The sequence below is a fragment of the Xenopus tropicalis genome, chromosome 9 (assembly GCF_000004195.4).
Source record: "Xenopus tropicalis strain Nigerian chromosome 9, UCB_Xtro_10.0, whole genome shotgun sequence".
Lineage (NCBI taxonomy): Eukaryota > Metazoa > Chordata > Amphibia > Anura > Pipidae > Xenopus > Xenopus tropicalis.
The window spans coordinates 21,712,925-21,731,745 of record NC_030685.2 but is presented as its reverse complement, the minus strand read 5'-3'; the positions used below and the strand labels follow the sequence as shown (position 1 = coordinate 21,731,745).

The following is an 18,821-nucleotide window of genomic DNA, read 5'->3' as shown; positions in this document are numbered from 1 at the left end:
ACCCCAACCAGAAGCCATGGGTTAACGGAGAGGCACGCGCAGCGCTCAGAGCGCGGACTGCAGCCTTTAAATTCGGAGACCCAAGTGAGTACAAATCATCCCGGTATGCACTCAGGAAAGCAATAAAAACAGCTAAGGGACAGTACAGAGAAAAGGTGGAGTCCTGCTATAGCAACTCTAACATCAGGAACATGTGGACTGGACTGAAGACCATCACAGACTACAAAGGAAAGAGCTGCAGGGTGGGGGTGGTAACTGCTTCTCTACCTGATGAGCTGAACACCTTCTATGCACGCTTTGATAAACACCTATCTCAGGAGCTTTTGTTGGAAGAGGACAGTCGCCCTTATCAGATATCTCAGGCAGACATGTGTAAACACTTCAGAAAAGTAAACACACGGAAAGCTCCTGGACCAGATAACATCCCAGGTCGTGTTTTCAAAGCCTGCGCCCATGAGCTAGCAGATGTCTTCACAGACATTTTTAACCTTTCCCTGCTCCAGTCTGCTGTCCCAACATGTTTTAAGATGACCACCATCATCCCTGTCCCTAAGAAAATGAATGTGAGCTGCCTAAATGACTATCGCCCAGTAGCACTCACCTCCATTGCCATGAAGTGCTTTGAGCGTATAGGCAAGGCTCACATCACATCTTTACTCCCTGCTTCACTTGATCCACTCCAGTTTGCCTACAGGTCAAATAGATCTACAGACGATGCAATAGCAATTGCACTTCATACTGCCCTCTCCCACCTGGACCAGAGAAACACATACGTGCGGATGCTGTTCATTGACTGCAGCTCTGCTTTCAACACCATCGTACCATCCAGACTTGTCATGAAACTCCGTGACCTGAACATTGGTTCCTCCCTGTGCAGCTGGATCCTGGACTTCCTGACAAACAGACCTCAGGTGGTTCGGATCGGCAACATCACCTCATCCACACTGACACTTAGCACCGGTGCCCCCCAGGGATGTGTGCTCAGCCCCCTGCTGTACACCCTGTTCACCCACGACTGTACAGCAACACACAGCTCCAATACTATCATCAAATTTGCAGACGACACCACCATCATCGGCTGCATTTCTAATGGAGATGAGTCGGCTTACAGGGCAGAGGTGAGAGCCCTGACATCATGGTGCCGGGACAACAACCTGCTGCTCAATGTCAGCAAAACTAAGGAGCTCATTGTGGATTACAGGAGACTGCAGGGAGGAGGCCATACCCCCATTCACATTGAGGGAGCAGAGGTGGAGAGAGTCAGCTGCTTCAGATTCCTGGGCATCAATATCAGTGAGGATCTGAGTTGGTCTCACCATGTTGGTGTGATCACAAAAGCTGCAAGACAGCGGCTCTTCTTTCTGCGGCGCCTGCGAAGGTTCGGCATGGACTCCAGAATACTCACAAACTTCTATTGATGCACCATTGAGAGTATTCTGTCTGGCTGTATCATCACCTGGTATGGCAGCTGTAATGCCTTGGACCGCAAAGCTCTGCAGAGGGTGGTGAGATCAGCAGAGCGCATCACCAGGACTGAACTGCCGGCCATGCAGGACCTGTACAGACAGCGCTGTAGGAGGAAGATGCATCGGATCCTCTCTGACCCCGGCCACCCCAGCCACAGACTTTTCACGCTCCTACCATCAGGCAGGCGGTACAGGAGCATCCAGACCCGCACCAGCAGATACAGAGACAGTTTCTACCCACAAGCCATCAGGCTTCAACTGCTGACATTCTACCCAAACCAACACACACTCCCCATAACTACTGGACTCTTCCCAGTGTCACTTTAAGCAAAGCCACTTTAAATCCTCACTGCACAATTTTAAATATTGCATTGCATTTTATTATTGTAAACACTTGTACCTTTATTGCACACTTTTATTATATTTAATATTTTTTTTATTTTTTTTATTTGTCTATGTAAAGTTGGGAGGAACACGGGTCAAAAAATTTCATTACAGTAATGATGCTTCATTGTTATTTGTATATGACAATAAACTTGAAACTTGTAAACTTGAAACTTGATTCCATCTGGTGGCCATAAAGATAATGCAGGTGATATTGTAACACCCAGTTTCTACTGATGACCGTGATAGACAGACGTGTAGAATCTTCTGATTGATATTAGGAGGAGAATATAAAATACTTTTGGGTTCTATGATTACACAGAGCCAGACCCAGCCTCTCTGAGGATTATGGCACACATAGCGATTCTGGGGAGTCAGAGTGCTCCAAATAGGCATGGATTTGCAGTGTATTTCCGCATTTCGGCATTGGCGAATTGTTTTTTGAAACCTCTGTGAAAATTCACCGTGAAAAATTTGTTGTGTGTCAAAAAAAGTTGTGGTTGCCAGGCAGGTACCGCTTCTTTCCCTACCACTAGTTCTGGGCCAGCAGCCCTGGCAACCCCGCCGCCCTGTGTGCGCTCATTGCCAGTTTGCTTGTGCATGTTCACATTGGGGGGCTAGGGTAGGCCAAGCCAACCAGGTTGCCTAGGGGGCCCGGCCAGCTTGGCCCTACGCTGTCCAAATCATCTTCAACTGAGCATGCTTCTGGCTCGAGATCACTGGGAAGAGAAAACCAAGTGGCATGAGGTGACACCCGCCAACCCCACCGTGCTACTCTGCTTTTTAGGATTCTTTGCATCTATCTTTATTTCCCTACATGCTCATGGGGTCCCCCTGTTTCTCCCTCAGGAACGTTATACACGGCAGTGACTCCAGGGAGAGCGCCCAGCGAGAGATCGCTCTTTGGTTCCAACCCGATGAGCTTGTCTGCTGGCAGGACAGCACGAGAGCTGGATATATGAATAAGGAGCCACCCTACCATGTTCCAGTGCAGTCACTTCAGGCATTGAGGCTGTGCCCGGCTGGCGCTACAAGCTGTGTTTGGGAGCATTAAGGGACTTATACAGGGAAGCGACTCCCAGGAATTCTGTCCAGGAGAGAAGCATTAGTGGAGGATGCAGTTTCGCTCTAACTAATTGGCACTTGAACAGATTCTACATGCAATAAGCCCTTGTTTAAGAAAACTGAACTCTTTAACTTTAAATAGAATTATTGGGAAGTAATGGTGACTTTTATACTTATAAGACTCACGTAGGTGCCAGTGAAGGGATGCAGCTGGCCGGGCTGTAACTGCCCATCAGGATGCAGACTGTCACTTAGGGGCAGATTTACTAATCCACAAATGGTCCGAAGGCGTCCGAATGCGTTTTTTCATAATGATCGGTATTTTTGCGACTTTTTCGTCGCTGTCGTGACTTTTTCATCGCCGCCGCAAAAAAATCGGATTGGTTTTTCCGCCGTTTACTATCGGTCAATACGAAAAAAACACGACGGTGACAAAATAGTCGCGCAAAATACGATAAAGTCGCGGTGGTGACAAAAAAGTTGTGACAAATACGAACAAGTCGTGACGAAAAGACGGCGAAATTTTAGTTTCCAATCTGAATTTTTCCCTTTTGGGATTTGGATTCGTGGATTAGTAAATCTCCCCCTTATTGTAACCACTCATATGTCTCTAAGCTGCAGGGGCCTATGCAAATGCACTGTTATATGGGTTTGGCAACATTTAGAATGGACTGGATGTGTGTTCTGATTCATATTCACAGGGTATAACCATGTGGTAAGGGTATTGTGGGTAAAATCATGATAATGGCTACATGGACACAAGGTTGGGGTGGGTTGTGGCCTGTATGGTAATAATTTGTATAAATTAGGCATTGGAAATAACCAATTGTAAATTAAAAAGCTAGTGCTATTCTGAATGTATAAGAAGGGGTTAATGCCTAGGGGAATCTGGAAGTTTTTAAAATAAAAGCAAAAAATAAAAAAAGCCTTGTGTTTTTATAACTAGGCAGGATAATGTGCTGTTTTCTCTACTGGTTTGGTCTCCTCTCATGGTCTTAGGATAAACTAGTGAGACTGCACCAAAGCTGGCCGGGCTAATAGCTATAGGGGCTAGGCTGGCTCCTGGCTGGGCTAATAGCTATAGGCGCTAGGCTGGCTCCTGGCTGGGCTAATAGCTATAGGCGCTAGGCTGGCTCCTGGCTGGGCTAATAGCTAAAGGTGCTAGGCTGGCTCCTGGCTGGGCTAATAGCTATAGGCACGAGGCTGGCTCCTGGCTGGGCTAATAGCTATAGGTACTAAGCTGGCTCCTGGCTGGGCTAATAGCTATAGGAGCTAGGCTGGCTCCTGGTTAGGTTAATAGCTATAGGCGCTAGGCTGGCTCCTGGCTGGGCTAATAACTATAGGTGCTAGGCTGGCTCCTGGCTGGGCTAATAGCTATAGGTGCTAGGCTGGCTCCTGGCTAGGCTAATAGCTATAGGTGCTAGGCTGGCTCCTGGCTGGGCTAATAGCTATAGGTGCTAGACTGGCTCTTGGCTGAGCTAATACCTATTTTTAGTTGAACGTTTTAGTTCTGGTTTTAATACGTGCAACACGTTACCCTACTCCTATGGTATAATGATATACTAACCTGGTGTTAAGAGTAAGAGACAGTCCCTCTTTTAATAGCTCAGCCCGCAGTCCCAGATTCTTATTGAAAAGTCCCTAATTTCCTTTTGATCTCCTGCACTTAACACTAAAAAAGAAACAATGTTTCTCAAACTTAATTAAATAGTAGCCTTCCCCATAACTCTGACATTTGGGCCTACAGCTCTCCTAACAGAATGTGCCATTATTATGTATGTGTGTAAGCTCACTTGCCGTGTCAGTGCCCTCATTTAACCTGAGTCTAACACTGCCTACTGTAATGCATTAAAAAACATGGAACCCCCAGCAGCAATGTGCATTATATGTGACTGAGTGGTAGAACTGTGCTCACTCACAGAGTGTAGGTCTGAGCGCTATAAAAAATAGCAGCAGGTCAGCGCTACAGTGTGGGTTAGACTCAGCGCTAATAATTTCTCTTTGTGTGAAGTTGGATTCTAGCAACCAATGGATATCCTATGTATCACGTTGTGCCCCGGTAGCTCTAGCTGTAAATGTGGGAGGGGGGTCCAGAATGGGAATATTAGGAGAGAGGGGGGTCGGGTACCCTCAAGTAAAGCTGTAACCCTGATGGTTGCACGTGGTATTTTCAGATGCGGGTATAAATGCGGGTCTGTGGGTCTTATCCATATTTCTTATATTATATTACCTGTGTTATCTATATTTTACACAATTTATTTTTAATTTTCCTACCACTGCCCACTTTCAGGTTTGCAGCAACAGTGCTTTCTGTTTAATGGTTGTCAGCGGGTCAGGGATCGGGTTGCTGATAAGGCAGTTGTGGGTTGGGAACTGGGTCAAAGCAAATAAAGATGCAGAATGCGGGTTCGGGTTGGGCCGGGTCTCAAAAGTTTGTTGGGGTCCGGGCCCCTCTGCCTGCAGGCCCCACCACAGGGTCTGCTCCACCCTAGTTATGCCACTGGCCCTAGATTGTAAGCTCTTTTGTGCACAACAGTCTGATCTTATGTCTTGATTTATGCTTTTAATATATCACAGTGTGTGCAGTGTAGAATTAGCTATGAGCATTTTCTGCCCAAAAATATTATTGCTTTGCTGCCCTTTAATGCTATGATGTGATGTCTGTACCATTTAACCTTTTTAGTGCCATAGGACGTAGATTCTACGTCCTAGGTACCAAGGGACCAAAGTGCCATAGAACGTAGAATCTACGTCCTACAGCACTAACGGGTTTACAAGCGCTGCGCTCGCTTTTAAAGCAGCGCAGCGCTTGTAAAGCCTGCACAACCCCCTAGGCAACGAGCAAGTAAGGTCATACTTACCGATCCGGGTCCCCCAGTGCCGCCGATCCGGGTCCTCAGCCAATGACAGCAGTGGACACGCATTGATGACGTGTCCACTGCTGTCCCTTTAATTGTCGCCGCCCCCGCCGTCGCCTCTTCACTCTGCTGCCACGTGAGACTGCTGGAGCCCCCCTGCTGCCTTCCTGCTGCCTTCCTGCCAGATTGGTCGCCCTGATCGCCTGCCTGCATTGTGTAAGCTGAACTACAACTCTCTAACCACTGTTTATTTTGCTTATTTCAATCTCAACTGTCTAAAATTTTTTTTTTTTTTTTTTCCATTTCTTCTTCTATCTTTGTCATTATTACACTTTTGTACACATACACACTTATTTACAACTTTCCCAAGCACACACAGACACTTACACACACACTTACACTTACACTTTTTTTTTTTTTTTTTTTTTTTTTTCTTTCTTTCTTTTCTTTCTTTCTTTGCTTTCTCTGGCAGTCTTTTTTTTTTACTAAAACTTTATTTCTGATCTTGCTCTATAATTATCTGATTTATTTGGTTGCATTTTAGTGTTTTTTTTGCATTTTCATAATTGATTTCTGTTTTTGAATTATTCTATTGCACTATAACTTTTGTATTGCTATTGGGTGCTGAATTTGCAGTGACATTGGTGGATCCAGGGCTCTGACCACCGATTTCATTGCAATAATTGTTCTTCTGTTGGTTTGAGCGGTTTTTATTTGAATTTACTGATTTTATGGTGTTTTATCTTTGCATTGTTCTTTATTGTGTATTTAGTGCCCCAAAAAGGTTGCTTTTGCAGTGACATTGGTGGATCCAGGGCTCTGACCACCGATTTCATTGCAATTATTGTTCTTTGATTGCTTTTAGTGGTTTTATTCCATTTTAACTTCATTTGATTTCAGTTGTTCTAGAAAGGTCCAGAGGTGCTAAGATTGTTCTGGTAGTTTCTATTGCCAAGGGTTAGGCTGATGCCACACATGGCGTAGGGCTGATTTTTTCAGAAAGTGGAAAAACGCTTGCCGAAAATTCAGCCCTACGCCTGCTACTTGTGCCTGCACCCGAATGAATGGAATACGCTTGGGTGCAGGCACATGTAGCCGATATACGCATGAAAACGCGAGACTTTGCATTCTCACGCGTTTTCATGCGTATATCGGCTACATGTGCCTGCACCCGAGCGTATTCCATTCATTCGGGTGCAGGCAAAAAAAAAAAGGGGTGCATAGAGTGCAGCCCCAATATTATGCATTTTCAGGTTTGGCGGCCATGTACTTATGTGCACCCATACATATGGGGTATCGTTTTATTCAGGGGAACTTGCAGATTTATGGTTAGTAAGTTTTGGTAGTTGCCATGGAGATTTTGGGGAGAAATCTAGGTTTGTATCTGGTTTTTCCTTGATTTCTGACCAAAGCGTGACTTCTGCAAGGGACTGCGGCCACAATTTTCCATGTAGAAAGAGAAGAGTGGTGTCTTTGAATAGCTGAAGCTGTGCACTTTTCATAAATATATAGTTTGCGGGGGTTATTTCACAGGTAGGGGGGTGTTTAGACTAAATAACTGCAGGTAGAGCACATAGAGCACAGACCCCCCTTATGCATTGCCCCTGTTTGGGGGCATTTGGTGGCCACGTTTTTATGTGCACCCATACATATGGGGTATCGTTTTATTCAGGGGAACTTGCAAATTGAGGTTTAGTAAGTTTTTGGTAGTTGCCATGGAGATTTTGGGGAGAAATCTAGGTTTGTATCTGGTTTTTCCTTGATTTCTGACCAAAATCTAGGTTTGTATCTGGTTTTTCCTTGATTTCTGACCAAAGCGCTGACTTCTGCAAGGGACTGCGGCCACAATTTTCCATGTAGAAAGAGAAGAGTGGTGTCTCTGAATAGCTGAAGGTGTGCACTTTTCGTAAATATATAGATTGTGGGGGTTATTTCACAGGTAGGGGGGGTTAACACTGAAAAACTGCAGGTAGTGCACATAGAGCGCAGCCCCCAAAATTTCAACTGAAATTGCCCTTATGCATTGCCCCTGTTTTGGGGCATTTGGTGGCCACGTCTTTATGTGCACCCATACATATGGGGTATCGTTTTATTCAGGGGAACTTGCAGATTAATGGTTAGTAAGTTTTTGGTAGTTGCCATGGAGATTTTGGGGAGAAATCTAGGTTTGTATCTGGTTTTTCCTTGATTTCTGACCAAAGCGCTGACTTCTGCAAGGGACTGTGGCCACAATTTTCCATGTAGAAAGAGAAGAGTGGTGTCTCTGAATAGCTGAAGGTGTGCACTTTTTGGAAATATATAGTTTGTGGGGGTTATTTCACAGGTATGGGGGTGTTTAGACTAAATAACTGCAGGTAGAGCACAGCCCCCCCCTTATGCATTGCCCCTGTTTGGGGGCATTTGGTGGACACGTCTTTATGTGCACCCATACATATGGGGTATCGTTTTATTCAGGGGAACTTGCAAATTGAGGTTTAGTAAGTTTTTGGTAGTTGCCATGGAGATTTTGGGGAGAAATCTAGGTTTTTTATCTGGTTTTTCCTTGATTTCTGACCAAAATCTAGGTTTGTATCTGGTTTTTCCTTAATTTCTGACCAAAGCACTGACTTCTGCAAGGGACTGCGGCCACAATTTTCCATGTAGAAAGAGAAGAGTGGTGTCTCTGAATAGCTGAAGTTGTCTTTTTTTAATCAATATACAGTTTATATGGTTTTTTTCACAGGTAAGGGGCAATTTTGTCTGAAAAGCTTTGAGATGTGCACATAAATTGCAGCCCCATTATTATGGATTGCCCCTGTTTTGGGGCATTTGGTGGCCACGTCTTTATGTGTACCCATACATATGGGGTATCGTTTTATTCAGGGGAACTTGCAGATTGATGTTTAGTAAGTTTTTGGTAGTTGCCATGGAGATTTTGGGGAGAAATCTAGGTTTGTATCTGGTTTTTCCTTGATTTCTGACCGATGCGCTTACTTCTGCAAGGGACTGCGGCCACAATTTTCCATGTAGAAAGAGGAGAGTGGTGTCTCTGAATATCTGAAGGTGTGCACTTTTCAGAAATATATAGTTTGTGGGGGTTATTTTACAGGTAGGGGGGGTTAACACTGAAAAACTGCAGGAAGTGCACATAGAGCGCAGCCCCCAAAATTTCAACTGAAATTGCCCTTATGCATTGCCCCTGTTTTGGGGCATTTGGTGGCCACGTCTTTATGTGTACCCATACATATGGGGTATCGTTTTATTCAGGGGAACTTGCAGATTGATGTTTAGTAAGTTTTTGGTAGTTGCCATGGAGATTTTGGGGAGAAATCTAGGTTTGTATCTGGTTTTTCCTTGATTTCTGACCAATGCGCTGACTTCTGCAAGGGACTGCGGCCACAATTTTCCATGTAGAAAGAGAAGAGTGGTGTCTCTGAATAGCTGAAGGTGTGCACTTTTTGGAAATATATAGTTTGCGGGGGTTATTTTACAGGTAGGGGGGGTTAACACTGAAAAACTGCAGGAAGTGCACATAGAGCGCAGCCCCCAAAATTTCAACTGAAATTGCCCTTATGCATTGCCCCTGTTTTGGGGCATTTGGTGGCCACGTCTTTATGTGTACCCATACATATGGGGTATCGTTTTATTCAGGGGAACTTGCAGATTGATGTTTAGTAAGTTTTTGGTAGTTGCCATGGAGATTTTGGGGAGAAATCTAGGTTTGTGTCTGTTTTTTCCTTGATTTCTGACCAATGCGCTGACTTCTGCAAGGGACTGCGGCCACAATTTTCCATGTAGAAAGAGGAGAGTGGTGTCTCTGAATAGCTGAAGGTGTGCACTTTTCAGAAATATATAGTTTGTGGGGGTTATTTTACAGGTAGGGGGGGTTAACACTGAAAAACTGCAGGAAGTGCACATAGAGCGCAGCCCCCAAAATTTCAACTGAAATTGCCCTTATGCATTGCCCCTGTTTTGGGGCATTTGGTGGCCACGTCTTTATGTGTACCCATACATATGGGGTATCGTTTTATTCAGGGGAACTTGCAGATTGATGTTTAGTAAGTTTTTGGTAGTTGCCATGGAGATTTTGGGGAGAAATCTAGGTTTGTATCTGGTTTTTCCTTGATTTCTGACCAATGCGCTGACTTCTGCAAGGGACTGCGGCCACAATTTTCCATGTAGAAAGAGGAGAGTGGTGTCTCTGAATAGCTGAAGGTGTACACTTTTCAGAAATATATAGTTTGTGGGGGTTATTTTACAGGTAGGGGGGGTTAACACTGAAAAACTGCAGGAAGTGCACATAGAGCGCAGCCCCCAAAATATCAACTGAAATTGCCCTTATGCATTGCCCCTGTTTTGGGGCATTTGGTGGCCACGTCTTTATGTGCACCCATACATATGGGGTATTGTTTTATTCAGGGGAACTTGCAGATTGATGTTTAGTAAGTTTTTGGTAGTTGCCATGGAGATTTTGGGGAGAAATCTAGGTTTTTTATCAGTTTTTTCCTCGATTTCTGACCAAAGCGCTGACTTCTGCAAGGGACTGCGGCCACAATTTTCTATGTAGAAAGAGAAGAGTGGTGTCTCTGAATAGCTGAAGGTGTGCACTTTTCAGAAATATATAGTTTGTGGGGGTTATTTCACAAGTAGGGGGGGGTTAACACTGAAAAACTGCAGGTAGTGCACATAGAGCACAGCACCCACATTTTTAGCTGTAATTGCCCTTGTGCATTGCCCCTGCTTTGGAGTGTTTGGTGCCCATGTCTTTATGTGCACCCATACATATGGGGCATCATTTTATTCAGTAGAAATTTGTCTTTCAAATTTGCCTTTGTTAGAAAATTTTTATGAGATTTTTTTTTGTCAAATCCACATTTGATCATGCGTCCAAGTTTACGTTTTAGAAAAAAAAAAAATGTCAAAAAAACTTCCAAATTTCACAATGCACTGACAAAAGGTATTTGGCTTTTGAGTGAAAACTACATTGCACCTAGAAACCTGAAGGTCTGTAGTTTCTAAAGATACCAAACATGAGGGGATATTTTAGATTTACATATAAGTTATGCTGCATCAACTGTTACAAGCGCTTTTCCGCTTTGTTCTGGTGTGATATTGTACAAAGTATTGCTTTAGTTTGGGGGTTACTTCTGGACAGGAACTGTGGGGTACCACCACATATTTGGTATCGTTGGACTTGGGAGTATCAGGGCTTTTACAAACAACAAAAAAAAGTGTGTAAAATTAACTTTTCTATGGAAAAAAAACTCAAAATATACAGAAATTTTTCATAATTTTTTTTTTTTTTTACATAATTCACCCAAAATACACATCATATCTCCAGAAAAGTTATAAAATTTGGTATGTATGTCGAAGCCCAATTAGTGACGAAAAAAACGATATATAATTTCCCTAGTTTCATGGAGGTTTTCCTACCAAAAAACATTGTTAAAGCGAATGAGTACAAAATGCTTAAAAAACGTCTGGCACTGGGGGGAACCGAAATGACGAATTCGGCTGGCACTTAAAGGGTTAAAGCTGTGATGTGTTTATTATTTGCAAGAGTAGAGCGATTTCACTTTCTGCTGCTTTCTAGAAATAAATCCATGATTTCAGCTTTACATTTAAAAATTAAACTCTTTTATACCGAGTAGCCGCACTTATGGGCTTAGGCTCAGGCAGCAACCTGCTGTGTTATAGATCTAATGAGATACAAAGTGTTGTTGTGTTACTGTACTGTATGGATTTGAAGCTTTATATTGAGAGTTAAAGAGAGGCAGTTGGTCAATGGCTGGAAGAAAGGTAACACAGTATGGCAATGCTATTGGGGCAATGTAATAACTGTCACAGTTTATTCCAGGTCTAGTGTCACAGAGCAACCGATGCTTTCAGCCAATGTCACATGATGCCCTTACTGCCCAACTGTTTTTTTTGACAGTTGGCTGCAAAGCTAGAGATCGCTGCCTGTTGCCTGCTCTCACTGTAAGTACATTTTCCTGCTAAATATGGAAAGAATCCTGTTATTACATTGCTAATTCATTAATAGGGAGGCATTGCCAGTCCTTGGGCTGCACTGAATAAAAACTAAAAGCACAAGAAGTATGATTTTGCCCATAGCCAGTGGGCTCACTGGCACGTGGCTTTCTATTGTAATTACAGCAATACTGACACTTCTCTATACGTTTTTATTCATCCCATTAATATTTCCTCCTCATATTTTTACTTTATATTATATTTAGTGTAATATTAGTGCTGATTATATCAAAGTTATGGGCTCCCTATTCTTTAGCCATTGCTGATAATGGATGGCAGGTTGGCGGTTGATGACAGGAGCTGCTGTAAGCTGCCATAGACTGATGCTTTATATAGTCTGAGGGGAGTTGCTTGGACCTTGGTGTAACTAAAATGCCAGGGCCTATTTTGAATCCCAGTCCAGACATGGGCAGCTGGGTAATGATTGAAAGAAAGGGAATGCAGTATGGCAGCTTTATTGGGACAATGTAATAATTGTAACAATGTTTGTAATGGGTCTATCATGACATAGCAACCAGTCAGATGCTTACTTTCCAATAATATCCCATGATGCCCCTAGTCAATTAGGTGAGTGGCCAAATGCTGGCAGCCAGTTAGCTGTAAAGCTAGAGATCTCTGCCTGTTGCCTGCTCTCTCTGTAAGTACATTTTCTTGTTAAATATGAAAAGAAATTCTGTTATTACATTTCTAATTCATTAATAGGGAGGCATTGCCAGTCCTTGGGCCAGTGTATTGAGACCAACACTAGAAATATGGTTTTGCCTGTGTTTTGGTTTCACTGGCACGTGACTCCCTATTGTAGTTGCAGTGATACTGACACTTCTCTATACATTTTTATTAATCATATTCATATTTTTTCTGCACAGTATCCCTATATAATATATTTAGGGGCTGATTTACTAACCCACGAATCCGACCCGAATTGGAAAAGTTCCGACTTGAAAACGAACATTTTGCGACTTTTTCGTATGTTTTGCGATTTTTTCGGATTCTTTACGAATTTTTCGTTACCAATACGATTTTTGCGTAAAAACGCGAGTTTTTCGTATCCATTACGAAAGTTACGTTAAGTTTTAACGCTACGAAAAATGCGCAACTTTTCGCGTAAGTTTTAACGCTACGAAAAATGCGCAACTTTTTACGCAACTTTCGTAATGGATACGAAAAACTCGCGTTTTTACGCAAAAATCGTATTGGTAACGAAAAATTCGTAAAGAATCCGAAAAAATCGCAAAACATACGAAAAAAATCGCAAAATACCGATCATTACGAAAAAAACGCAATTGGACTCATTTCGACCCGTTCGTGGGTAAGTAAATCAGCCCCTTAGTGTAACATTAGTGCTGCTTATATCAGAGTTATAGGTTCCCTATTCTTTAGCCATTACTGATAATGGATGGCAGGTCTGGAAACTCTTGTAAATGCCAAAGGGGCTGCTGTAAGCTGCCATAGGCTGATGCTTTATATTGGGTCTGAGGGGAGTTGTTTGGACCTTTGTGTAATTGAATACTAGTCCAGACATGGGCAGCTGGGCAGCACTATGCATTATGGCAGCACTTTTGGGGCAATATAATAATAGTCACAAAGTTTGTACCAGGTCTAGTATCACATGGCAGCCAATCAGATGCTTGATTTCCAATGATATCCCATGATGCCCCTAGTGCACTAAGGTGAGTGCCCAACTGCTGGCAGACAGTTAGCTGCAAAGCTACAGATCCCTGCCTGTTGCCTGCTCTCTCTCTGTAAGTACATTTTCCTGCATCATTAAGCAGTTTCCATGAGATGTTTTTAATTCCATGTTCTTTTCTTTTACAGGAGAAAAGGTGATGGGTTGCTGTCACAGTATTTCATCTAAATCCAAGGTAAAGGGATTCTCTTCTCTTTTTCAATATATGCATGTAAGAGAATGCCCATGCCCACCATTTTAATGCCCATAATGGCACAGGGCAAAGTGTGCACTATTCACATACGGGCATAAAACTTGCACTTATGTTATAGCATAGCTTGTGTATATTGGAAAAGACAACATTTTAGTGGGCAAAAATTAGCATGGTCACTTGGCCAGATTTTTTTGTACTCAGCACATTGCCCACATTTATAAATGAGCCCTTGTGTGTTTGTTTAATATTCTGCCTGTCATTTAATATTCTGCGTGTCTTCACCTTTACAGAACTATTCTTATTCTTATATTGAACCTATATTTGTGAAGATTCATGAAATAACTGATGTGCTGGAGCCTCCGGTGGAATTCATTGCCACTGTAGAGATGCCCGACCACCCGGTGCCATTAATGGGTAAGTGTGATCATAAAGAGACTAATATGCACCTGTAATGTTTATACTATGAGTTCCTGGCTCATTCACTATTGATATTTTTGGTAAAACAATAAGAAATGGGGTGACATTATATATAATAACCAGGTTTAGCATTCACTAATCTTTCTTATCTATTGAGTAATATCTTTCATAGCTCAATACTCTTATCCATTTATGGGAATATTATAGTCTATTATTTCCTGATTATACATATTTTTTGGGGGGTGTCCTGGTTACAATAACAATCACAGGGTACAGTGCTAATGATGCCATGTTGTTTGTTATAGATTCTCCTGAAGTGATTGAGCCTCCTGATGTTGGAATGTCTCACACTGTTGGACAAATGATCCTAGAACAGGAGGAGGGTGGATTTGAGCCAGAAGAGGACACGGTGGCAAACTTCACTGTCACCTCCTTTAGTGTCCCCTCAGCTGTAAGTACATTCCATGTATTCTTTAGAAATGTTTCACATATATATCAGTCATTTTATGATATATAATTCCCTTTGTTCTCTAATAGTGTGAAGAAGCTTCCAATGGCTCAGAGTCAGTCACCGAGCTACTAGGCGCAGAAGGACCCTCTGATAGGTATTAGTTTGGACTATATTCTCACTATTATTTGTATTCTGCTGTTATTCTGTTTACCATTATTATTATAAAATAACTATAACTCTCTGCCTGTAACTCTTTTCATTTCAGCGCCATGCCCAGATCTCTGGAAAACTTCAATCTGGGAAAAGTATTGGGTGAAGGCACCTTTGGAAAGGTGAGCTGCTGTGTCCCTAATAAGGGTTAGTACCCTGCTAAAGCATAGGCACTGACCTTACTGTCTCATTCCAGGTGTTCCTGGCAGAGTACAAGGACACAAAACAACTGTGTGCCATAAAGACCCTCAAGAAAGAGAGGATTATTGCCAAGAATGATATCAAGAGGTCAGTTAAAGAGCGGTCATTACCTGCTCTCTGTTTTCTACTGATATTTTTAATTTAGTCATATAAATATATATATATATATATTTGATAATGATTTACTTTTGGTGTCTTTTTGCACAACAAAATGTCAAAGAATTATCAGTATTATTAATGTTTATTGCTATTTTCAACAAAGTGTAAAAAGTGGTAAATGGTCTATTTGTGTACAAGTTCCCCTGTTCAGGGTTCATGTGGTGACATTTTTATATTCTCTCCCCCCAGTGTTTTCAAAGAGAAGCAAATCCTTCAGAAGGTTACCAGCGCAGAGCACCCATTCCTGGTTTCCTTATACGCCACATTCCAGAGTGAGAATCACCTCTTTTTTGTTATGGAATATCTTCCTGGAGGTGATCTGTGCCATCTGCTCGAGCATCAAGGAGCATTTGAGGAATCAAAAGCCATGTAAGTGGGATGGGATTAGGATCCATGTGAAATACTGAGGTGTCTGACTGGCAGAGAGTCCTGGCACACTGACAGTCACATTCACATAGAGTAGCACTCACATATATGTCCTGAATCAAATCACTCATTGAATTATTTTCCTCTTTATGTAGGTTTTACACTGCCTGTATAGTGCTCGGCCTGGAGGAATTGCACCGGAACAATATTGTTCATAGGTAAGTGTTACAGCTGTTATAGCACTGTACAAATTATATAATTCAATATAAAAAAAAAAAATGGTGTGATCTATCTAATATATCTGTCTTCCCTCACTATGGTGTCTACTATTTAACAATTTTCATATTTTTTCAAATTCAGAGATCTGAAACTGGAAAATCTAATGGTGGATGTACATGGCTATCTGAAAATCGTGGATTTCGGCCTGAGCAAAGATGGTAACGTTTGTTATAATTGCAAAGCATATAAGGGAATAGTTGGGGTTGATTTGGATGATTTTTATATATATATCTGTGTATGTGCAGTATGTATGCAAGCAGCTGAGGGAAGTCTCTCACAGATAGGGGATACAGATCATCTTACTGTGTTTTCTTGTCTTTAAGGTTTCAGATATGGAGATCGCAGTAAGACCCGGTGCGGAACAAACTGCTACATGGCCCCAGAGATCATTGATGAGATGGCATACAGCAGGGCCGTTGACTGGTGGGCCCTTGGGGTTGTGTTATATGTCATGATCATGTTCCAGGTAAGCATAATGCCTAGAAATCACCTATCACTGTCATTATAATGATAAATGGGATTTTAGAACACTTTAATGATATTAAATTAGAACACTGGTTTAATAAAGAAATAATATTTCATGTTTCAGTTCCCATTTGATGCAGAAGATGACATGGAATTATTTGAGAGCATCAGGAATGACAAACCTGCCCTGACAGAGGAATTGTCAGAGGAAGCTCAGTGCCTAATACTAAGAGTAAGTGGATGATGATTTGGCTGTGGGACTGGGATGAGGCCTGATGGTTCTGTCAATTTAACAATGTTTTTACATTTATTGTAGTTACTGGAGAAGAATCCATGTCATCGCCTCGGATACAGCGAGGCCGGTGCTGAAGAGGTTAAAGCCCATGAATTCTTTGAAGTAAGTTTATATTGTAATTATTGTGCATCAAGCCAGGAATACAGTAGGATCTCTAATGAGCACAGCCCTTTATACCTCCTGTATCTGTCAGTGTTTGTATGTAATCTGTATGTTTCATGTGTGTAGCTATTTAATATCATCTATTTTACAGGATATTGATTGGGAAGAATTTCTTGAAAGAGAACTGATGCCTCCATTTAAACCAGATGTCAGTGGCCTTACAGAGAGTACCAGGCAATCTGAATGCCAAGCCTGGGGATTAATGCCACCAGCTGAAGCGATATCACCAGAGGCACAAGAGCTATTTGAAGGATTCGACTATTCAGCTGAGTGAGAGGCAATTGCAAGGGGCAGATATATGGCTGGAAAGGGCGGGTGGTGGGCCAGTCCATATACAAATCAGAAGCCTCAATGACTTAAAGTTAATATCAGATGCCCCAAGTCATCAGTTTCTGAAGGAACAGTCTAATGGTGGCTCCAGAATATCTGTACATCAGTCCTGAAGAGCAGAGTTCTGGACTGAGTTTGAAGAGACCCTGGCATTTCAAATACAAAGAGATCCAAACAGCCTGACCTGATTGTGAAGGAACAGCCTAATGGTGGAACAGTATCTGCAGGTGGCTCCAGAGTATCTGTACATCAGCCCTGAAGAGCATTCAAGTCATTCAAGTGTCACTGAGTGAGCTACAGACTGTTAGAAGGGGCAAATATATGACTGAAACAGTGGGAGGAGCCACCATATATCAGGTCTAGACTGAGATTTAAAAGAGACCCTGGAATTTCAAGCCAAACAGCCCCTTGTGGCATTTGCCAGAATCTACAGATTGCCACTCTGGGCCTGCCCCAGATACACATGAGAAGCCTCATCTGTACGAAATGGATATCAGATTCCCCGACATCAACAAGTTGTGGAGGAACAGCCTAATGGTGGAACAACAGTACCTGCAGGTGAGCCCACGTTCTTACAGATAAACCCTTTATAAGTTCAGTTACTAAAACACAATAGTAGATGCACATGTTGAATAAAAACAAATAATTGCACCATTTAAAAAAAAAAAAAAAATGTTTCCACAGCAAAAATGTTGCAGATTGTGTCGCCATCTGTGTCAGACAAGAAATATCTACTACCAAGGTAAGAACCAACTCTCTTGTTTCACACCAAATATTTCAGGTCAGTCAGAATGTATTTTCATATTGGACCAACTTGTATCTCAGGTTTAATGGGCGTTTAGATGAAATTGCTGCTGTGTTTCTGTTTCTCAGGAGTGAGATGGAGCGACTGCGGTCAAAGGAAATCTCATTGAGTTCTCCCCTGCGCTCTCCTAGGAACCCAGGACAGGAAGGAGCTGCTCTCATATATTTCAAGTTTTTCAAAATACATTTTCTATTAGATCAACCTGGGTTATAATTAAAGGGGAACTACTGTAAAAATTAAAATTTAATATAAGTTTTATCTTTTTACATATAATAAGTATGGTACTTGAAATTACCAAGTTATTCTTAACTATCCCTCCAACTCCTGCATGGAGAGAGACAGATTGCTGAGAGGGGGATAGAGAAGAAGACTTTGATTTGTCAGAAACTGTTAATATTTGAAGTTAATTACATTTAAAAAGTTTCTTATTACAAAAAGTGGAACCTGATATTTCATTTTTACAATAGTTCCCCTTATTGACCATTTATATGTAATTCTTGCTGTTTGTTTCCAGGTATGGGACGGAGCAGCTGCAGGGAAAGGAAATCTCATGTAACTCCCTACTGAGCTCTCTGAGGAACCTCGGCCAGGAAGAAGCCATTGCTGCCGAGCTCCACCAGGCGTCTCATCTGCAACCCAATCCAGAAATGGGGAGAAATGACAGGATGTGCTGAAGAGCCATGCCACCGGATTGATATGAGAAGTAATCTATGGGTGATGCTGCATTCACCGGCTGCCCTATCCTGATGGACCTGCGCAAATGTCCCTTTTGCCTATTTATTACACCTAAATTTATATTTGATGATATAAGAACAATGTAATTTGTAAAAATAAAAAAAGAACTGTTTTTGAAGACTATGCTCTTTGTATTTACTTGAAATCTTAGGTGGCATCACAAGGTGCCAAGCTACCCTGCAGGGAAACAGAAAGAGATGTCACTACATTTACACTGATACAAAGGGAAGAGACACAGTGTAAAGCTTATACTTTACAGGAAGTGCAGGGGTAAGAAGGAGTTT

At 42.2% G+C, this 18,821-nt stretch overlaps 1 protein-coding gene across 3 annotated transcripts; it reads left to right on the top strand.

Annotated features, from left to right (window-relative positions):
• Positions 1 to 15,118: 15,118 nt before the first annotated feature.
• Positions 15,119 to 18,655, top strand: LOC101732325 (serine/threonine-protein kinase N2). Of its 3 annotated transcripts, XR_004220538.1 has the most exons (9): positions 15,119 to 15,469; positions 15,622 to 15,684; positions 15,827 to 15,903; positions 16,069 to 16,211; positions 16,335 to 16,442; positions 16,527 to 16,607; positions 16,759 to 17,555; positions 17,682 to 17,739; positions 17,871 to 18,655. XR_004220538.1 is itself a non-coding variant. In XM_031893651.1 (7 exons), the coding sequence occupies exons 1-7, from the start codon at positions 15,219 to 15,221 to the stop codon at positions 16,939 to 16,941; spliced, it is 906 nt and encodes a 301-aa protein (XP_031749511.1). In that variant the 5' UTR covers positions 15,119 to 15,218; the 3' UTR covers positions 16,942 to 18,655. The 3 variants fall into 3 exon arrangements, 1 of the variants encoding a protein (XP_031749511.1); XR_004220537.1 differs by having other exon boundaries at positions 17,682 to 18,655; XM_031893651.1 differs by having other exon boundaries at positions 16,759 to 18,655.
• The last annotated feature ends 166 nt before the right edge of the window (positions 18,656 to 18,821 follow it).